Here is a 23,634-nt window from a genome sequence, read left to right as displayed (position 1 = left end):
GGTCAGCTCTGGCATTCTACTCCCTAGGGACATGCACCAGTTCAAATGCAACGAAGGCCCTCTTCAACACCTCGACGTACCTCAAGTATGCGGCCATCTGTGGATCCTTTGCCTGGTACTCCCCCGTTACTTGCCCTGTGACCAATTGTGAGTTACTCTTTGCCAGGAGGCTCTGAGCACCCATTTCTTTGGCCAACAGCATCCCAGCGATCAACGCCTCGTACTCCGCCTGGTTGTTGCTCGCTTTGAAGCCGAAGCGTAAAGCTTGCTCGATCAACACTCCATTAGGCCCCTCCAAGATTATTTCAGCGCCACTCCCTTGCTGGTTGGAAGATCCATCCACTGAGAGCATCCACTGTGACCCTAACTCCACTTCGTGAGGGTCTCCTCCTGGTGAGAGTTCTGCCACGAAGTCAGCATAGACTTGCCCTTTGATGGACCCCCTGGGTTCATATTGGATATCAAACTCCGACAGCTCTACCGCCCAGCGAACCATCCTCCCTGCTACATCTAGCTTTTGAAGTAGTTTCTGGATGGGGAGGTTCGTCATCACCACCACTGTGAAACTGTGGAAATAGTGGCGGAGCCTTCGGGCTGAAAACACCACTGCTAGTGCCGCCTTTTCTAGTGACTGGTACCTCAATTTTGGGCCTTGCAAGGCCTTACTTATGAAGTAAATGGGCTTCTGCACTTGGTCTTGCTCCTGGACCAGCACAAAACTAATGGCCCATTCTGTTACCGCAAAGTATAATCGGAGGGGGACGCCTACCTGTGGCTTGCAAAGCACCGGTGGCGTCGCCAAGTACTCCTTCAACTTGTGGAACGCTGCTTCGCACTCATCCGTCCATGCAAAACGGCTATTCCTCTTGAGGCATTGGAAATAAGGGTGGCCTTTCTCCCCTCCAGCAGACACAAACCTAGACAAAGCTTCCATCCTCCCAGTTAATTGTTGGACTTCTTTAACTGAGGTTGGGCTCCTCATGGCTATGATAGTTGCACACTTATCGGGGTTCACCTCTATTCCCCTTTTAGTGAGCATAAATCCCAAGAACTTCCCTGCTTCTACGCCAAAAACGCACTTTTCTGGGTTTAATTTGAGGCGATACTTTGATATGGTAGCAAACAGCTCTTCCAGATCAGTTGTGTGCTGCCCTCTCTCATGTGAAGTCACCACCATGTCATCTACGTAGGCCTGCACGTTCCTTCCTAACATGGGTGCAAGGACCTTGTCCATCAACCTCTGGTAGGTGGCGCCCGCATTTTTCAACCCAAACGGCATCACCTTGTAACAATAGCTGCTCGTCTCCGTCATGAACGTCGTTTTGCTCTCATCCCTTGGATGCATCTTGATCTGATTGTAACCTGAGAATGCGTCCAAGAAACTCAGCATCTTGCAGCCTGAGGCTCTATCCACTAATGCGTCGATGTTGGGTAGCGGGTACGAATCTTTGGGGCATGTCTTGTTCAGATCTGTGAAGTCAACGCACATCCTCCATTTCCCATTCGCCTTCTTCACTAAAACTACGTTGGCTAGCCACTCAGGGTATTGTATCTCCCTGATGTGCCCAGCGCTTAGCAGCTTCTGCGTCTCTTCCTTCACGACAAGGCATCGTTCTTCGTTGAACTTCCTCCTTCTCTGTCGCACAGGGCGAACCTTGGCGTCCATGGTAAGATGGTGGCACAAAAAATCTGGGTCAATGCCTGGCATGTCTGCCGCAGTCCACGCGAATGCGTCTAGGTGTCGCGAGATCACCGCAGCTACCTCTTCTCGTTCTTCCTATCTCAAGAAGCGTCCTAATTTGAACACCTTACCCCCTATCTGTCTTTCCACCACGTTGTCTACTGGTTGGGGTTGCTCACTCTGCACGTTCTCTGAGCGAGACTCATTCATGGAGTCCTCTTCCATAGGCGGAGTCCTCTTCCATAGGCGTCGCCCTCTCGAATGCATCGGGCATCGCCTCCTCTGACTCTTCTTCCGTGGGCGAGGCGTCATAGTACCTTCCTTCCGCGCGCGCATCTTCTAGAGGTTTCGCCCCTGCAGGTGTGACCTCGACAGGCGTGGACTCTGTGGGCGTCACCTCTTCCAATGGTTCTAATTGCATTGCGAATCTGAAACGGGTGGTCGTTCAATCACCATGACCACGCCTCTCTTTGTTTTTAGGCTATTTTCATAGCACTTTCGGGCCTCTTCCTGATCTGACTTGATTACGATTACTTTACCACTAAGGTCTGGTAACTTCATCTTCATGTGGCGTGTGGAGGACATTGCCCTTAATCTGTTCAAAGCAGGTCTGCCTAACAAAACGTTGTAAGCTGAGTTGGCGTTAACCACCAAGTACCGGATGCTCTCGGTGCGTGACGTCGCTCCATCAGTGAACGTCGTCCTCAGCTCTAGGTAGTCGCGTACCTCCACTGGGTTATCTGCAAACCCATACAAGCATCCAGTATAGGGTCTCAGCAGATCGGGGGACAACTGTAGCTTATTGAAGGTCGACCAAAACATGACGTCTGCGGAACTGCCTTGGTCGACGAGAACCCTATGTACCTTTCTTCCCGCTGTGACTATTGAAATGACCACGGGGTCATTATCGTGGGGGACGACATCCCGCAGGTCAGCCCTTCTGAAAACAAGGTCCGACTCCCACGGGTCATCTGGAAATTCCTCAGCAACTGAACTTACTGACCTCACATATTTCTTCCGTTGAGAGGCAGTGGGTCCTCCTCCGGAGAAGCCGCCAGAAATGGTGTGTACTTCCCCGTGAGTCGGCATTTCATGCGCTTGACCTTCCTCTGGAGTTGTCGTGGCTGTGGTTGTAGTAGACCCAGCGAGGTAATCTTTTAGGAGACTGTTCTTCACAAGCTCATCCAACTGATAGCCCAGCGCTAAGCAGTTGTTAATATGGTGTCTGAATGCTTCGTGAAACTCGCACCATGATTCCTTGTGAGGTCCCAGTACCTTGTCAGACTTCACCGGTGGCCTCAACCTGTCAGCTATGTTGGGCACAACGATGAGGTCTTTAAGTTCCACCACAAAATTGTGCCTTAGAGGTCTATTTCCCTCTCTCCTTCCTTCTGCTCGACCCTTAGGCGGGGTCCTCCTTGTCTCGTAGGTGCGCTTCCTGTCTTGGTTCTTTCTCTCTGTGGCGGGTTGTGTGCGCATCTGCGCTCTTGGGCGTGTAGGTGCAGCTGTCGTGCACTTCTCGTATGCCTCGCCCTCAGAGGCAATGTGTTCTACCGCCCGACGCCTTACTTCAGCAAAAGTTTTGGGGCGGCTGCGATTGAGCGACTTGCTAAAAGACCCAGGACACACCCATTTCCTGAATGCGTACACGATCATGGGTTCGTCTGGGGTACCCACCTTCACCACCTGCGCCTTGAAGCGGCTTATGTACTCTTTCAAGGTCTCACCTTGATACTGCTTCACGTCGAATAGGTCGTACGAAACTGGGGTTGGGGCCCTGTTGGCTAAATACTGCTCTCTGAATAGCCGCGAGAGCTGTGTGAAAGACATGATGTGACCCTCTGGGAGGCTGATGAACTAATCCATGGCCATCCCAGTCAAAGTGCTCATGAAGAGCTTGCATCTTACGGCATCAGAACCGCCTACCAGCATCATCTGCGTGTGGAACGCAGTGAGGTGCGCCTCAGGATCCTCCATCCCTGTGAAGGTTACCTTGGGCCCCGTGAATGTGTTGGGGATTGCTGTCTCTAGGATCGCCTGTGAGAATGGTGTTGAGAATTCTCTGGGTGGAGTGGCAGTCTCAGCCTCGTTAGCGCGGTGGAGTTCATCGTTTCTCACCTGGGATGCTGTGAGATCCGTCTGCATGCGCTCTTGCTCCGCTTTTGAGGCTGCCATTGCTTCTTGCAGCCCTTGCATCATGCCCATGAGTTGTTGCATGGTCATCTCTTCACTCCTAGCGCGTGCAGGTCTCATGTTCGTGGTTTCTGGAAGCTTTCTTGACTATCTGTGATTTGAGAACCGGAATTGAGTTGGAAGCTGCAACTGGAACTGGAAAACAGTGTGATGGGGCTGACGTTTTATATCGGCCCCACGGTGGGCGCCAAATGTTCCCGCCGGTTGACCTGGGTTGTCTTTATGCGTGGTTTGTCCTCACGAGCTAGGGCACCTTCGTTCTGCTCCGTATGGGAGTACCTGAAAGGAAGTGAACAAAGGGGCGCCCTCGCGACCGTTTGCACTCCGACGATCAAGTCAGCTAGCGAGAAACATCAAATGTGATACACCTCCTATCGAACACCGTGACTGGATGCTCTGGAGGTGGTCGAAAATACTGAGTAACTAATACTGTGTTGCCCTAATTGTTTGTGCGTACAGTGGGTGCGCCGCGAAACAACTAGGGTTTACGTGTGTGTAGAACTACGAGAATTAGGTTAAAACTCGGCCCCCTTTCAAATGTCCCAAGGCCCCTTTTTATACACCTTCTGCATTTAAAGCGCGTTAAAGCGCATTGAAAGCGTATAAAAATGTGCTCGAAACATTTGATACGTAAAACGCGTACCTTATCAAACTTTCACTAAAACATTGATGAACACGTGCTTATTGCCACGTGTTCTTCTGACTTGATCGTTATTCTACGCATAGGGCCTCGTAGCGCCGTAACCCAACTTAGGGTTATTCCATTGTGTGAGTCCTCTTTCCTCGAAGTGCATCTGGCGCGTGGGCTGACTTTCTGGGTGCCAACTCATGCCCCCCAACCCCTAGTTACTCGCCCTGGGAGTGTATCTACCTTCCTCTCGCACCATGCACCTGGTTCACCCCTGGGCATGACCCTCTCATGGGTCGTATCTATCCTGGGGGTCTCCCTAAGGTGGCGTGGGTACTTCACGAGCCAGGTTACTCCCTACTGGTACTAGAATTATGGCCTTGAAGCCACTTTTCTCTTCTCTTTGTTATTGCTCTGGGCCATGCCTTAACCTGGCGACGCCTTATCTGGCGACGCCTTATCTTGGCGACGCACACACCTGGCGGCGCCTACCTTGGCGACGTCTCATGCGGTCAATTCGTTGACTTTCTTCCTTGGGTTCCTCGAGGGGCCTCACCATACGTTGACTTTGGCTTTGACTTTGACTTTGGTCAACGCCCGGGGACGGGATGGTACAATAACCCCTTCTGTATCTACCTCTTCTGGAACCGATTTTGCATCTCCTTGTTGCACTAAGGCTCCGTTGAGACAGAGGGTGCCCTACCTGTTGATTACACTCCAACAATCAAGTCAGCTAGGGCTAACCAAAAATAACCAGTTAAGAAAGTGTATCAAAAACAGTCTACCTTTACCTGGAGACTTACTCTTCTTTTATTGTCGCACATGCAACCATTCTCCCTGGATATAAAAAAATATTAGTTGAAAATATACTAAATACATTAATCTTTTATCTCTAATAGAAAAACCACCTGCCACGGGCACCAATGATCTTCAGGTGCTATCCGCAAGCCCACTTTTTGTTACCAGTGCATCTCCCTATCTTTCTAGGGTTAATAACAACTAGCCACGTGTAATATATATGCAACAGAAAATATTACTACATACTCACAACAAACATGTAAAATAACAACAATATTATATTCACATCCCCAAACATATCTATAAGCAGGTGTATATATAAAATTACTTTGCGTACTAGGGGCCTTTAAGTTTTCCTGGATCACTGACCTTTGTCGATTTCCCTTTCCCGAGCTGGCCAGTTTGGCCAAGAGGTCGGCTCGGGAATTCTGCTCTCTCAAGACGTGCACAAGCTCAAACTCAATGAAGGCTTCTTTCAGCAACATGACATACTTGAGGTATGCGGCCAATTGCGGGTCCTTGGCTTGACATCTACCTGTCACCTGCTCGGTAAAAGTAACGAGTCGTTCTTCACCAGTAGGTTCTGAGCTCCCAACTCCTGAGATAACAACATCCCATCTATTAACACCTCATACTCGGCCTGATTGTTGTTAGCTTTAAATGTGAACTTCAAAGACTGTTCGATCAGCAGACCATTGGGCCCTTCTAGGATAACCCCAACTTCACTGCCTTGTTGATTGGAAGAACCATCTACTGACAATATCCACCAAAAACCCCTGGGATTTGGGTGAGGACCCCCAAACATCAACTCAACCACAAAATCAGCATATACATGCCCTTTAATCGACTCTCTTGGCTCATAATGGATGTCAAACTCAGACAGCTTGACCGACCACCGCACCATACACCCTGCTATGTCGAGTTTCTGTAAACCCTTGCGGATAGGCAGATCAATCATCACTATCACAATAAAGCTGTGAAAATAGTGTCGTAGCCTCCTAGCTGTGAACACTACTGCTAGCGCAACTTTCTCGATCGCCTGGTAACGCTCCTCAAGCCCCTATAGCACCTTGCTGATGAAGTAAATTGGCTTCTGCATCTGGTCCTGGTCTTGCACTATCACTGAGGTAATCGCCCGGTCTGTGATGGCTTGTCGAGAACAGGGGGTCTGGAGAAATACTCCTTCAACTGGACGAAAGCTTCCTTCAACTGGACGAAAGCGATTATTCTTCTTTAAGCACTAGAAATACGGGTAACCCTTGTCTCCACTAGTCAATAAAAAAACAAGATAGAGCTGCCATTCGTGCAGTCAGTTGTTGGACTTCCTTGACAGTGGCAGGGCTCCTCATCTTGATGATGGCGGCACACTTATCAGGGTTGGCTTCTATGCCCCTCTCGGTTAGCATGAACCCAAGGAACTTGCCTAACTCTACCCCAAACACACATTTTTCGGGGTTTAACTTCAGGTTATACTTGTCGATGATCGCAAGCAGTTCCTTAATATCTGTCACATGTTGTTCTTGCTCCTTGGAGGTAACGACCATCTCGTCTACGTACGCTTGCACATTTTGGCCGAGCATGGGGGTGAGAATCCTGTCCATCAGACGCTGGTAAGTGGTGCCAGTATTTTTGAGGCCAAAGGGCATGACCTTGTAACAATAGTTGGCAAGCTCCGCCATGAAAGCAATCTTACTCTCATCCTTGGGGTGCCCCGAATCTAATTGTACCCCGAGAATGCATCCAAAAAAGTCAGTAGTCGGCACCCTGAGGCGCTATCCACCAAGGAGTCAATGCTCGACAACGGGTATGAATCTTTTGGGCATGCCTTATTCGGGTCTGTGAAGTCTACGCACATCCTCCACTTGCCATTGGCCTTCTAAACCAGCACCACGTTCGCCAACCATTCAAGGTACCGGATCTCCCTGATATGGTCAGCGCTCAACAGCTTCTAAGTCTCTGTTTTGATGATTAGGCGCCTTTCTTCATTAAATTTCCTCCTCCTCTGTACTATTGGCCGAACCCTGTTGTCCATAGTGAGCATGTGGCATAGGAAATCAGGGATTATCCCAGGCATGTCAGTGGAGGACCACGCGAACATGTCCAGGTGCCTGGCTATCACCCCAACTATTTGGTCCTGCAACTCCTGACCTAGCGAGGCACTGAGCTTGAACAACTTTCCTTCGATTTCCCATTCTCGGATGTCACCAGCTGGTCCCGGTCGTTGTCTATGGCCTAACTCGGCTTCCAAGACCTCGACAACCTTTCCCTCATGACAAATAGTCTTAGTAACTCCTTCTGTTCTTTAAGCTGCTTTCATAACACTTCTAAGCATCTTTCTAGTTGGACCTTATCGTAATCACCTTTCCCTTAAGGGATGGTAGCTTCATTTTCATGTGCTTCGTAGAAGCTACCGCTCCTAACCTGTTTAGTGAGGGCCTCCCTAACAACAAGTTATAAGTAGAGGGAGTATTAACCACAACATACCTGATGAAGAAATCTTGGTTGCTTCCTCATCCATAAAAGTCGTCCTTAAATCAATGTAGCCTTGAACCTCCACTTGGTCCCCTGCAAAGCCAACTAAGCATCCATCATGCGACCTCATCTGATCGAGGGATAGCCGCAAGTTGACACACGTGGACCAAAACAATACATCAGCTGAGCTCCCTTGGTCAATGAGAGCCCGATGCACCTTTCTCCCCACCATAACAACGGATATCACTACAGGGTCGTTGTCGTGAGGGACTACACCTACCAAGTCTGCCTTCGTGAAATTGAGATCTGGATCTGGCGTGTCATCATGACCTCTCGCCTCCAGCAACATCACTGCCCTTGCGTATCTCTTGCGTTTGGTAGTTGTGCTATCTCGTGTGCCTAGTCCCTTAGAATAACTTCCTTTTGTGGTTCTCCTTGGTCGGCTTCGAGATACTCCTTCAAGAAACCTTCCCTCAAAAGCTCGCCAAACTGGTAGCCTAAAGCCATGCACTGCTCAATACCATGCTCGAATCCTTTATGGAATTCACACCAAATATCTTTTCTTCCCCCCAAATTAATGTGGGCAACCACTCTTCGTCTGATTTTGGAGAAAGATTCTGCAGGGCTTCTGATAAGAGAATCGCAGAACGATCCCAGAGTGACCCCTTGCTCAAAGGCAGACACTATGACGTTCTTATAAGAATCGATGGCTTAAATAACAAGGGGGTGAATTGTTTATCAAAAAATTTCGCAAATATTGATTAAGAATGAACCTTTATCAAACAATCACAAATAAGCAATTAAGGAAAGCAATCAAACAATGATACAGAAACTGTTTACTGAACTTTAATCGGTTAAAAGTACGTTTTAATCGGTTGTTTATATCAGCAGCAAAAGCAAAATTAAAACAAACAGTTATAAGGAGTGAGAGAGGGAGAGAGATTTACACAACCAATTTTATACTAGTTCACTCAACCTTGAGCTACGTCCAGTTCCCAGAACAACCACTCAGTTCCACTAGTAATCACTTACAGATTACAATAACACAACCACAAAGAGGTGACCTTGAAAACCACAAGACCCACTCACCCTCTTTGCAACTACACACCTCAAGTCAGAACACCCTTTGACTTTGCAGGATTTCAGAAACATTTACAAGTTTATGAAAGTACAATTACAAGAATCATGAAAGGAATAGAAAACACCTGAGATTACAGAAACCAGGAAGTCCTATGATCAGATCTTGTACTAGTGCAAAGCTAAACAACAATCTTGCAAACTTTTGAAAACTTCTTTCAAAACTAATCTCAATGTCACTTTGATTTCAAACTGTGTAAAACTTGTGTCATTTGTTTTGTAAGAAAGGCTATATTTATAGCACTTAAAAAATTAGTCGTTCAAGGCAACATTAATGAGTCAAAGTAGTTTTGATCACACTCAAAATAGAATAACAGGTTTTCAAAAAACTGTTAGGAAATGTCACAATTTACTGGTTGAAAATTCTATTTAACCAGTTGAATTGGTTAGGCAGTTACATAACCAAATCAAAAACAGTTTTAAAACCTTTAAAAAGCCAAGTGACAAACAACCGATTATTTCGATAATTCAACCAGTTGTTTTCTCTTTGCTTAGAAAAACACTTTTCCTTTTAAAACAGATTGAGCATGTTTTATGCAAATGTCAAGAAATGATCTTTACATAGATTCTAAACACTCTAATCTAAACCTAAACCAAAAGCAGTACAACTTCAAGCTTCATCATGGATTTGAAACATCAAAGCTCTCATGCTCTACAGCTCTCATCATGAGTTCAGAGTTTCGCAGTGAGAGCCCAAAATCGGTTTAGATAATCCTTCAGTGTCTCCCCCTCCCTTTGGCGTACATTGAAGAGATCATATAGGATTGGGGGCTTGGTCTGGTTACCATTAAACTAATCTCAAAACAATTTGGAGAACTGTGCAAAAGAGGTAATATGGCCATCCGGGAGTCCATTGAACCACTGTATTGCCGTGCCTGTGAAGGTGCCAATGAACATCTTGCACCGTACTGCATATGACCCACCCGAGATAATCATCTAGGCATTGAACGATGTGAGGTGACTTTCAGGGTCATTGACCCCTGTGAAAGTAATCTTAGGTGCCACATAATGCACAAGCACAGGCTCATCCATAATAGCACGCGAGAAAGGCTCGGGGCAGTCTCTCTCTGGCGGATTTGACTCTCGTTCTCTTGGGATACGTTGGTCTCTATGCAAATCCTCATTGGTTTTGCGTAACTCTTCTCGTAATCTCTCATGCTCCTGTTTGGACTGCTCGTTGGCTTCTTGGATATTCCTGATGGTCTCCATAAGTTGTTGCAATGTGGGAGCCTCACCTCCTTCTGGTCTCGACAACACTTGCCTCGCATTCCTAATCTCCTTTTGTAAACTCGAACACGAATGTGGATGGGATCAGATTTTAGCAGGCCCCACGGTGGGCGCCAAATGTTCTCGCCGGTTGACTTCAGGTTGAATAACCCTTTCTGTATCTACCACTTCTGGAACCGATTTCGCGTCTCCTTGTTGCACTAGAATAAGGCTCCGTTGAGACAGAGGGTGCCCTACCTATTATCACACTCCGACGATCAAGTCAATTAGGACTCACCAAAAGTAACCAGTTAAGAAAGTGTATCAAAAACATTCTACCTTTACCTGGAGACTTACTCTCCTTTTATTGTCACACATGCAACCATTCTTCCTGGAGATAAGCAAATCTTAACTGAAAATATACTAAGCACATTAATTTTTTATCTCTGACAGAAAAACCACCTGCCACGGGCACCGATGATCTTCAGGTGCTATCCGCAGGCCCACTTTCTGTTTCCAGTGCATCTCCCTATCTTTCTAGGGTTAATAGCAACTAGCCACGTGTAACAGATATGCAACAGAAAATGTTACCACATACTCACAGCAAACATATAAAATAACAACAATATTATATTCACTGCCCCAAACATATCTATAAGCATATGTATATATAAAACTACTTTGCGTAATGACCCTACCGCGTGCTTTGGGCCTTCCCTGAAAAGGGGCCATCTACACGGGTCTTACTTAGGCCCAACAACCGAGCTGACCTCCCACGCTACAAAATAACCAAGCATACTAAAATACTACCGAGAACCGAGTACTAGTCAGTACAAAAAATAATTAAAGTTTTACTTTGCATCTATGTTTGTCCTATAGATGTATGTAAATGTATGAGAGTATCTTATCAATGTTTTGCTACAAAAATATTTTAATGAAGATGACTATTTTTTTAACTATCCTATTGAAATCTCTTCTTTATATTATTTTTTTATTAATAAATTTTAAATATAAGACTTTACTTGAAACTAAATCCATTATCACTCTTAATACTAACTCCTTTAGATGATTAAAATAAAACATTCCTTTTTTTAGTACATTAAATTCAATTTTTTTTAAATAAAATAAAATAAAGGTCACACTGCAATAAGGGGTAAATGGGGTATGGTTTGTTTTAAAATAATAATTATTTTTTATTTATTTATGGGGCTAGCGGGTCAATCCGTCTCGTCCCGTTGTTGGCCTGCGCGGACTACAAGTTCTGCAGGTCAAAGCAAGATAGATTAGTGAGTCCGCTCTATACTTTTTGGTAGCGGGTTGCGGACCGACTCTCATAATCCGCCCCACATTGCCATCACTATCAATAACTCACATATTTGTTTCATGACTATGATGTTTTTCCTAAAACATGACTTTATTAGTGTCATAATTAAATAATTATTGCCCAAATGTAAATGCAACGCTTAGTAAATAGTTGCCTAAAGTTGTGATAAAATATGTTTCTTAAACCGTGACATAAAGATGAGATATATTTTACAAGTCTAAAACAACGATTTTAAAGCGCAACAAATTTATTAAAAAGTCTGTAATTAAAAAGGAAGCAAGAAGTAATCACTTCATAGTAATTAGTAGCAACTCTAATAGATTATCATATGATTTTATGATTAATTTTATTTGTTCAAATTCTTGTTTTCATTATCTTCTTTTATATAATAGTAATTGTCCCGACCCGTTCTCGGTCATCGACCCAGAGGCTGACCTTAGACATCGCGCACCGATGTCTGGTGATGAAAGGAGGGCCACGAGATGGACCCGAGACGCACTTACCAGGGGATTGGTTAGTCTTTGGATATTGATATTCTAAGTCCGATTTCAGAGATTGATATCGAACCTCGCCAGTAGAGGGAGAGGATCGGACATCGGTCGTCTGAACGTTGTAGAAGGTCATGTAAGGTAGGCCTAACAGCCATGACAAGTTAACAGCTAAAGACATAAGATAAGTGGGAAGCCTAAGTCACGAGGGATTCATGCACGTGGTGTGTATGACGCATGAAGGTGCAACACGTATGGGTAATCCTAGGAAGCGTTAAGGTCCATTAGGGTTAGGGTTTCCAGGGAAAGCTGCATGCATGGCACATGAATACTTAGGGCACCCACGAAATAGATGGCGCTAGAGATTAGGTGCACAAGTTGGTACCCAAGCGGCCACTCTATCATTCGTTGCACTCCAATTAAGGGAAGTTCATGTGCCAGATACGCTAAGATCCTATGAATAGCAGCGCAAGGACATTCTCCAAGGAACCCTAGTCAAGGGTAACAACACAAAGGTAAACCCTAGTTTCAGCCTATATAAAGGGTGCCCAAAACCCTAGTAAGGCACACAGTTTTTAAGACTGAAACTAATATACACACTTGGTGTTTCTTTGCCCTAATACTGACTTGAGCGTCGGAGTGCAAACGACCGCTAGGACGCCCTATGTCTTTTGTGTTTTTAGACATTCAAACGGAAGGGAAAACACGTGCAAACGTAGGGATTCTTGAACGTGAGAGTGACGTAGATGCACAAAGACATCTTTGGTCCAATAAAAAATAGTATTAAAGAATGAAATGAATAATAATATTTTTATATAAATGATTGTACAAAATATTTTATTTCAGTTCTCAAAAAAGTTAGTGACTTCTTATCTTCAGCATCGAAAGAGACTAAGGTAGTCTTATCTTGATTCTTGGTCTAGTCAAACAAGCATAAATATCTTTATTTTAAAACAAGTTGAGTTATTAAGCTGACTCATATTGCTTGAAAATTTATTGGTCAAATTGGAGATTCTACCGTAATGAATTAGTATTATTAAAATAATACAAATAATCAAATAATACAAAGAATAATATTATAACAATACTATTAAAAGTTAGAAAAAACTTATTAACACTAAAAAAAAACTTAAAAATCAAATATATCATAAAAATACATACTAATACTTTTTTTTAAATAACAAATTTATCTAAAAATGACATATACTTAATACTTCTTTAAGAAAAAAAATTCAAAATAACAATAATATTCTTTAGAAAACCATTGACCAGTTTTTAAACATGTTTTGTTGATTGATTGGCGGACAGAAAAATTGAATGCTCCTTCTTCATTATGATCTTGTTTGTTACTATTAATATGACTGATTGAATACTTTTGCATTTTAATAGGTTTCTACTATACTATGTATCATGTATTAATTACTTTTCTACTTAATTATATTTTAAAAATATTTCTAAAATAAATTTAATAATAAAATAATTGATTATAATTAAACATAATTATTATCACTAAAAAAAAATCATTACATATAAATTAATTTTAGAGACAAAAAAAATTAGTCACTATTAAATATAAATTAATTTTAGAGACAAAAAAAAATTAGTCACTATATTGACTAAATTAAATTTTATTTTAGACACTAAAAAAATTATTGGTATTTAAAATGGTTTTTATTATTAATAAATAATTTTTAAATTGATATCTAAAGTTTTAACTATCAATATTAATCTATAAAATAATATATAATTTAGATGTTCCGGCCGGTTGACCTGGGTCGTCTTTATGCGTGGCTTGTTCTAACGAGCTAGGGTACCTTCGTTCTGCCTCGTCTGTGTGTACCTGAAAAAGAAGAACAAAGGGGCGCCCTCGCGGCCGTTTGCACTCCGACGATCAAGTCAGCTAGCGAGAAACACCAAAGTAACTAGAAACTGTGTAACACTCTCAATGACTGAAACTGTATGGCTAAAACTGTGTTGCCCTAATTGTCTTGTGTTCTTAGCGGATGCGCCGTCAAGAACAATTAGGGTTTTCCCTCTGTATGTCTATCTGAGAACTAGGTTAAGACTCATGCAACTGTGAAAAGCGTACCTCTCTAGGGCTTATTCGTGCCCTATATATAGGTGAAAAACTAGGGTTTACCTCTGCGTTGCTTGCTATTATCTAGGGTTCCTTGGAGAAGGTCCTTGCGCCGCTATCTTTAGAATCTTAGCGTATCTGGCCCATGGACTTCCCTTATCTGGAGTGCAATGTATAACCTTATGGCCGCTTGGGCTCTAACTTGAGCGCTGTATTTATCCCGCCATCATACCGCTCGAATGCCCTAATTAAACACGTGCCATGCATGCAGCCTTCCCTGGATACCTTCAGTGAGCGCGTGGGCATTGCCATGTGCCCTTTTGACTTGATCATTTATTCTGTGCATAGGGACCCACAGTGCCACCACCCAACTTAGGGTTATCCCATCGTGTGGGCCCCCTTTCTGTGAAATGCTTACGTCATGCAGGTTGACCCTTCGGGCGACGTCTTACTCGGGCGATGGGCGATGATCCATCTCGGTGGTGACACATCTCGGCGATAACCGATTATTTATACTGAAGAACGTCGCTTTTACATACGGCGACTATGTTGACTTCTTGACTACCTACCTTTCTTTTGTCTACGTCATCATACCCGATGACCTGGTCAGTACAGTAAATATAAAGATTAATTATTTTTTATTTTTAAAATTAGTTTCTATTTAATTATTTTTATATATGGTATCATTTCGTTGTGCACGAACAACTTTCGTTATAATGTTGCTATTGAGTTTCCAAATTTAATAATAAACAAAATAATTTATTAATATTTAATATAATTAATTATCTGATATAATGGATACACAAAGTTTGCATTTAATTAGTTAACTATCAAAATAATATTTTTTTATAGCCAAAAAAAAATACTAGAGTACTCCAACCTATTTACAAACATCACATAAAATTCTACCACCTAATTTAAATATGGACCTCCTTCACATACCAAACTTGAGAGTGAAAAAAGTCATCTAAACAAAAGGCATACATAAAACAGACTCATATTAACCACAATCCAACTAAAAGAGAACATAAAACTGAAACACATTATAAACATCTTGACCATCAACATATTTGTAAACCATGTTAATAAACCACATTCTCTATGCACGATATGAGCAAAAAGAGAAGTTTTTAGAGTTGTGGCTCGGTACTTGACATCAATCAACATTCAAAATAATTTATTAAAATAATTTATCAGTCATCACGTAACTAATTATCTGAAACTTGAAAAAAAAGGATTTGTATTTAATGGATTAATTATAAGAATAATTTATTAAATTTTTAAAATTGTGTTTTGAGAATTAAAAATAATAATATAATCAATCTTCTATAAATTCGTTCTTTGTTTGTTTTCATAGAAGTTATTTTCAAACACATTTTATACACTCCTTTGCTTGAGTAATAATGTGCTCCAAAAATGTTTCCAAATCTTTTTGTATCTAGGTTTGATGTTTCTTAGGAGCACGTTTCTACATTTCGGTTTGTATCATTCTGGATAGAGTTTCGGAACTTTCATTAATATCTTGAGTAAATATACGTATCCATGAAAAGTGTGGTTGTAATTAAACTTTATCCGGATAATAAAATTAATATCTCTAAAGTTGAGATGATTGTAACTAAATGTAAATTTAAATAATGAAACTAATACAAAAATAACTTTGTCTTTCTTTTCATCCTTATCTTTTATTTTTCAATTTGTTTATATATTTTTCTCTGATAATATATATATATATATATATATATATATATTTCCTTTATTTTTTTGAACTTAAATATTTAAAAAAAAAATCAGATCTATATTAATATTTTCAAAAGGTTTAAAATCAGAAATTCACTATCTATTATTAATTGTGTACAAACTATTTAAATTTCCACAAATTTGCTATTCAAAAGGTTACTTGTGTGATTCAAATTTACAAAAATGATGATTATACACAAACACCCTATTTTTGAATTCACACCCATCCAAAACACTAATGATATGACAATTTTATTTTAAAATATAAAATCATTTAAAAAATAAACTGAAAAAAATTATTTTATTGAGTATCTCAAGGGATGTAAACAAATAAAAAGATGCTCCTGTAATACTTTCCTTTATCAAATATTGTAATAGTGAGGATCGTACGACTGATTACATATTTCGGTTTTCATCAATGGATCGATCGATATCGTGGTCCACCTCAATGAGTTGATCAATACCTCAAATCCAGTTATGCTTAAACAGAGCCAGTAAAATTAATCTGCGATTAAGAATTAGGTAATGCATCCTTAAACGCGGTCTAACACTCTAATATGACCCAATAAGAAAAACTCACCAAAGATAATATTGATAGGACATATTCCAAGATCCAGGTACGTCATCATATACAGTGCTCTGACAACTGAACGCCGAATACTTTTACTGACTTGAGCGTCGGAGTGTCTTATGCAAGTACCATCCAAGCATGTGTTACGAAAAAACTGAAAGATACGACAAGTAGAGGGAATGAAGGAGCTAGCAAGGAGGAAAGTTGGAGTGCAGTACGACCGATCGACAATTATAGAAGAAGAGTGATCTCAATAGTTCTCTGGGTCCCAACTCCCATTCAAGAACAAATATTAAACTGGTTAAAGAGGTTTTATAGTTTAAGTGTTTGATAGTCTTATTCTTACCATATATAAATATCATATTAAAATGCAATAATAATTAAATAAATTGTACCGTTCCGTATCCGGGCTTTGACAAAGTCAAGGTCAAAGTCAACGCCGGGGTCAAAGTCAACATAAGGCGCCGCCTAGGTGAGGAGACGCCAAGTGCAAGCATCGCCAAGGCAGGGCGTCGCCAAGAAGAAGGCGTCGCCAAGAAAGAAGGCGTCGCCAAAAGAAGGCGTCGCCAAGGCCAAGTGTCACAAAAGTAAGGCAATCGCAGTGTCGCTCCCCGATACCCATGGGTAGGAAAGACCATGGAGGGAACGACGCCGTGGGAAGGCCTCAAATCCCGATAATCTGGGGTAGTAATAAAGAGAAGAGAAAGGTGGCTTCAAGACCATAGTAATAGCGTCAGTGTAGAGCAACCTGACTCGTGAAGTGCCCCAGCCGCCCCAGAGACGCCCTTGGGATAGATACGACTCATGAGAAGGGTCACGCCCAGGGCAGCCGGGTGCAAGGTACGAGAGGAAGGTAGATACACTCTCAAAGTGAGTGACTAGATGTTTGGGGGCGTGAGTTGGCACCCAAAGAGTCACCTCTAGCGCAGATGCACTCCCAGGTAGGAGGACTCACACGAGGAGATACCCTCAGATGGGGTCACGACGCTGTGAGGCCCTCCACGTGTACAACAGCCAGGTCAGAATAGAAACACCATTTTGTCAGGTACAAGGTAATTAAAGTTATTTAATACAGTTTCCGTTTCGAGCGTTTAAGGTACTATAAATGCTCCCCAGCGGTTTAAACGTCTTAAATGCGCTGAACGTTTCATAATTCAATGCGCGTTAAGACGCTTTAAATGCTAGAGTGGTTTAAATAGCGCCTCGAATGTTGGGAACGGGGTTCGAACTTTTGACAAATTTTCTAGAAACACTCTAGTTGCTTGCTCGAGCCTTGAGGTTACGCACAAGGGACTAAGGAAAGATCTTTGCCAGAACGAGAAAATAGACACCAGACACAGTTCCTTTTTACCACCTTCAGAGTGCCATACACGGTGCTCCGATACGGAGGTGCAGAGTTTTTGGTGTTTCTTGCTGGCTGACTTGAGCGTCGGAGTGCAAACGGCCGCTAGGGCGCCCTTTTGTCCTTCTTTGCAGGAATCCACAGGTAACCAGTGGGAAGAAGTCCCTAGCTGACGGTTGAGGTCGCGTACAAAGACGTCCCAGGTCAACCGGACGGAACATAAATCTATCTTTATGTCTGTCCTGTAATAAATAAACTTAACTATCCATTTACTCTCTATATTAAGAATAAAAAATTAAATAAGTTTCAAGTTTTTTAAAAAGTTCACCATGATCTTAATTTTTTTAAAATTATTTAATGTGATTTCTTCTATTAAATTGTTTCTATTTTATATAAATGTATCTTAACAACGATTCTTTTACTATTTATTAAATTTTATTTATGTGTGTTGTTACTATATTCAAGTGTTTTAAATAAAGTTAGTATCACCAGATTGAATTGTTCACATTGAACTTTCTTTACAAAGTTATACTAAATTGATTTTTTTTTAAGAAATTGAAACAATATTAAACTTTTAAAAATGTAAGAGATAAGATTGAATTGTGATCTTAATATAAAGACTAAAAAACTAAAAGATAATTAAACCTAAACTATATTTCTATACACTTTTTCGTTAAATGTAAATTTCACTAAATTTTTAACATTTCTTTTCAATTTTCTCATTTATTCTCTTTGGTTTTTCCTCCCACTATTTCATCCCAAACAAACATGATTTCTTTAAACGTAATTTGTTTTTAAAAAAGTGGAACTTGTATCGTGAATAACAAACCAGATATAGTGAACAGGAACTCTTTTCGGGAAAGTGAGGTCCATGCAAATCTATATTAAATTTAATATCTAAGAAACTTCACAGAAACATCAGATAAGGTGGTAGTGTGAGAATTTAAAATTAAAGTTTCATATACTAAGTAAATATTAGGAATAAAAACTGAAATTACAAGCTTAAAATATAAATAAAAATATAAAAGAAAGAGATTTATAATATAACGCAGGAGATCTATTATTTAAAATAAAATAACAGGTGGTGAGTTACGAGAATTAACATATTTTTTATTAAGAGAGTGATACTTTAACAATCTATATAATTATATATAATTTTAGTATAATAGGTTTTGAAAATAAATATATATAATAAAGAGTAGATTTAAAATTAAATAATATAAAATAATATTAAAATAATATTATTAGGAATTGTAATGTAAGTATATGAAAAATGTGTATTCTCTTTTCTAGTATGAACCATACTCATGCACAGAAAACGTGACAGAGCATGGACTAAAGACTTCTCGTGTTGGTGCAGTGTTACACGTCTCTGTAATCCATTTTCAAATCCCAGATGGGACCCACCTCTGTTGCCACTGCCAGAGCTTTTAAACTGTTACAAGATTGTTTTATGATCCATAAATAATGAATTCTAATTAAATTATAATTAGTTTAAATATTTTGTATGGGTTGGATCAAGTAGAGTACAATATATTATTTTAATCATTTCTCAAATGCTTACTTACTTGTAGCAATATAATGCCATGCAAATTCAGAGGTGAAAAAGTGGAACAAACGACCACTCCGAACTCAAAATCTTTCTATGTTCAGCAGAATGTTCCTGTTTTTTCTTTACTTCCTCTTCCTTCTCTCTCCTCCGGGACTCTCTCTCTCTCTAACCCAAGACGGTCTTTTCCTCCTCCAGGCGCGCAGTTGCCTCTCCGACCCCAACAACTCACTCTCCTCCTGGAACGCCGCCGCCTCCACCCCGTGCCGCTGGAGGGGCGTCACCTGCGACCATCATTCAGCAGCAGTGACTGCCCTCGATCTCTCCTTCTCCTTCCTCTCCGGCCCCTTCCCCGCCGCCCTCTGCCGCCTCCCCTCCCTCTCCTCCCTCAACCTCTCCTACAACCTTATCAACTCCACCCTCTCCACGGTCTCCCTCTGCCGCTTCCTCCTCTATCTCGACCTCTCTCAAAACGCCCTCGTGGGCCCCATCGATTCCCTCGCCACACTCACCTCCCTCCGCTACCTCGACCTCTCAGGCAACAACCTCACCGGCGAAATTCCGGAGAGCCTCGCCGCCCTACCCCACCTCGAAACGCTCAACCTCGTTAGCAATCTTTTCACCGGCACCATCCCTGCTTCACTCGGTAACCTCACTTTGCTGAAACGCCTTCAACTCGCTTACAACCCCTTCAAGCCGGGTCCCATACCGAGAGAACTGGGTAACCTTGGAAACCTTGAAACGCTTTATCTCGCTCTGTGCAACCTGGAAGGTCCCATTCCTGACACCTTTAGCAATCTCGTTAACTTGATAAGCCTCGACTTGTCTCAGAACAGCATCACCGGTCACATTCCGCAATGGTTCACGCGTTTCACGCGCGTCACCCAAATTGAGCTTTACAATAATTCGCTCTCCGGGAAGCTACCCAGAGGAATGTCGAAGATGACGAGTTTGAAATTATTCGACGCGTCCAGGAACGAGTTGACTGGGACCATTCCGACCGAGTTGTGCGAGTTGCCACTCGAGTCACTGAATTTAAATGAGAACAAACTCGAAGGGATTTTGCCGGGGGCCATTGCGCGTTCTCCGAACCTCAGTGAACTCAAACTTTTCAGTAACAGACTCATCGGAACGTTGCCGAGTGACTTGGGGAGTAACTCACCGTTGAACCAGATTGACGTTTCGTTTAACCGGTTTTCTGGCGAAATTCCCGCGAATATTTGCCGGCGGGGGCAGCTTGAGCAGCTAATCTTGATATACAATTCGTTTTCGGGTGAAATTCCCGAGAGTCTCGGGAAATGCAAGAGTTTAACGAGGGTTCGGTTAAGGAACAATAATCTCTCGGGAAGTGTTCCTGAAGGGGTTTGGAGTTTGCCCCGTTTGCATTTGCTTGAGCTTTTGGAAAATTATTTTTCTGGGCACATTTCTAAGGGGATTTCTGGCTCTTCCAGCTTGTCAAATTTGTTGCTTTCTAATAACCGGTTTTCTGGGTCGATTCCTCAGGAAATTGGGTTATTGGACAGTCTTGTGGAGTTTGCTGCTAGTAATAATAATCTCTCGGGTCAGATTCCGGGGAGTATGGTAAAGATGAAGCAGTTGGTTAATCTCGATCTCAGTTGTAATCAACTTTCTAGTGATCTTAAATTTGGTGGAATTGGTTACTTGAATAAGGTCACTGACCTTAATTTGTCACATAATAGGTTGGATGGAAATGTTCCAAGTGAATTAGGAAGATTCCTTGTGCTTAATTCTCTTGATCTTTCTTGGAACAATTTCTCTGGGGAGATTCCATTGCAGTTGCAAAATTTGAGGCTATCTGAGCTGAATTTGTCTTACAACAAGCTCTCAGGGGATATTCCTCCTCTTTATGCCAATGCCAAGTATAAGACGAGTTTTATAGGGAATCCTGGCCTCTGTAGTCATCTCCCTGGGCTTAGTAATTGTTATGGTAGGAATAAGAACTGGAGGTATATGTGGATTTTGTGGTCCATTTTTGTGCTTGCTGGAGTTGTGTTCGTTATGGGGGTGGCATGGTTTTACTTTAGGTACAGGAAGGTGAAGAAATTGAAGAAAGGGTTTTACACTTCAAGTTGGAAATCATTTCACAAGCTGCGGTTTAGTGGGTTTGAGGTTACTAAGTTGCTGAATGAGGCCAATGTGATAGGAAGGGGAGCATCTGGGAAGGTGTACAAGGTGGTGCTTAGCAATGGTGAGGTGGTGGCAGTGAAAAAATTGAGTGGAGTCCCAGCGAAAGTGGATGAAAATGTTGGTTCTAGAAAAGATGAATTTGATGCTGAAGTAGAAACACTAGGGAGGATTAGGCACAAGAATATTGTGAGATTGTGGTGTTGCTGCAACAGTGGGGACCATAAGCTATTGGTTTTCGAATACATGCCAAATGGGAGCTTGGCTGATCTGTTACAGGGTAGCAAGAAGAGCTTATTGGATTGGCCTACTAGGTATAAAATTGTTGTTGATGCTGCTGAGGGGCTTTGTTATTTGCATCATGATTGTGTCCCACCCATTGTCCACAGGGATGTGAAATCTAACAATATATTGGTTGATGATGAGTTTGTGGCAAAAGTTGCAGATTTTGGAGTTGCCAAAATGGTTGCAAGAGCCGGCCAAGGGACAGAATCAATGTCTATTATTGCAGGATCATATGGCTACATTGCACCAGGTTTGAGAAATTAATTTGAGAAACACATTTAAAAAATATCCACTTTCTCGTTGCATTCTACTTGAATTCTTAATCAACATGGCACTTGAATGTTAGATTTTATTTTTCTGTTTGGTTACCTTTTATTGGATGCTACATGGATAATTTTAGTGATGAAAAAGGAATGCTTTGTATCCAACATATTTAGATTTGTTTTGCATCTGAATTTAACATCAACCATTATCAATTAAGACCATTAAAGTTTCCTCCAAAGTGAGTTTACAAGGAGACAAATCTTAAACCTTAAAGCTGGCCCATAAATGTTAGAATCTGTCTTCTTTGTTTAAATAAGTAATCTCCTATTGATGAAAAACTAACTGTCTATATTCTAACATATTTATTATGATTTGTTATCCATCTGTAGTTAATTTTCCCATCAATAATTGACATGACTGACTTTAAAGACATAAATCCTAAATGTCAGTTTAAACTCTGTAACACAACAATATACTAAGCTGACAAAGTTTTGCAAGATGCATGAATTTACTTGGACATGTGGTACTTTATTGTTGTGCAGAATACGCATACACAATGAGGGTGAATGAGAAGAGTGACATATACAGCTTTGGAGTGGTGATTTTGGAGTTGGTAACTGGGAGACCCCCCATTGATCCAGAGTATAGTGAAAATGATTTGGTGAAATGGGTTTCCTCTGCATTGGAACATGAAGGACTGGATCATGTAATTGATCCTACATTGGACTCCAAACACAGGGAAGAAATAAGCAAGGTATTGAGTGTGGGTCTGCATTGCACCAGCTCCATCTCAATAACTCGCCCTACAATGAGAAAAGTGGTTAAAATGCTTCGTGAGGTAACAACAGTGCCCAAATGCACAAGTGTAAACGATGGAAATGACCCTTCTTACCATGAAGACTCGTCTCATTGTATCACTGAAGACTAGTTTGAGCAATGTGCTAAAATATAGACAGCTTAATTTTAATTTCTCTATTTGTGAAAAGGCTGAAATGTTGAAGACATTAACGGCTCAGTTTCATCTTTTATATTACAGCGATGAAATATTGAAGCTCGTCTTATAGTGTAGGTTCCCTTTTGCTTTTGCTTTTGCTTATGGTTATAGTAGTTGTATCATTCAGCAATTCTAACAAATCCTTTACCAAATGCTACATAACTGTGTCTTATGTATGGAAAATGATAGTTTCAGAGCTAAAAAAACCCTCAATTATAATCCACTTTAATAATATTATTATAATAATTTGTATTAATATTTTAAGTTAAAAATAAAAAATATATAATTAAAATATTAATATTTTTATTATCTAGATTTATTTTTTTCATAAATATCAAAATATCACATTTCTTTTATATATAAATATATAAAAGCTCTTTTTTACAAATTTTAAAGCAAACGAAGCGACATTTGCTTATATAAAGCTAAGTTGTTCATAACCATTACTTAAAAAGAAAAATTATAAAAGAAAATATTTTAAATTACGTTATAAGCTCATAACATTAATTACGTTAACCTTTCATTTTAGCCACCTTAACATTGAAGCAATTTTTTGTGTATAGGTATTTGATTTCAGTTTAGCTAAAACCTTTAATTAGTGATTGCATCGGGACTTTAACCACATATTCAATCTCCAAGACAAACCACCATCAATTCTGATACTATATTACTCTGTATGGGAATATAATGGAAATTTTTTTCAATATTATCGAGTTACGAGCAAACAATATAAAATGTTGCAA

At 41.1% G+C, this 23,634-nt stretch overlaps 2 protein-coding genes across 2 annotated transcripts; one reads left to right on the top strand and one right to left on the bottom strand.

Moving 5' to 3' along the window:
* Positions 1–7,248: 7,248 nt before the first annotated feature.
* On the bottom strand, positions 7,249–8,121 carry LOC137838096 (uncharacterized). Its single transcript, XM_068647329.1, has 3 exons — positions 7,785–8,121; positions 7,661–7,740; positions 7,249–7,560 (listed from the first exon to the last, which is right to left on the bottom strand). The coding sequence occupies exons 1-3, from the start codon at positions 8,119–8,121 to the stop codon at positions 7,249–7,251; spliced, it is 729 nt and encodes a 242-aa protein (XP_068503430.1).
* Positions 8,122–19,220: 11,099 nt separating this feature from the next.
* Positions 19,221–22,965, top strand: LOC137827438 (uncharacterized). Its single transcript, XM_068633608.2, has 2 exons — positions 19,221–21,883; positions 22,440–22,965. Exons 1-2 carry the CDS (start codon positions 19,300–19,302, stop codon positions 22,823–22,825), a joined length of 2,970 nt encoding a protein of 989 aa, XP_068489709.1. The 5' UTR covers positions 19,221–19,299; the 3' UTR covers positions 22,826–22,965.
* Positions 22,966–23,634: the final 669 nt, after the last annotated feature.

This window comes from Phaseolus vulgaris, chromosome 11 (genome assembly GCF_051622355.1).
Source record: "Phaseolus vulgaris cultivar YP4 chromosome 11, ASM5162235v1, whole genome shotgun sequence".
Classification (NCBI taxonomy): domain Eukaryota; kingdom Viridiplantae; phylum Streptophyta; class Magnoliopsida; order Fabales; family Fabaceae; genus Phaseolus; species Phaseolus vulgaris.
The sequence above is the reverse complement of the archived record's forward strand: the minus strand, read 5'-3'. Positions and strand labels throughout refer to the sequence as shown.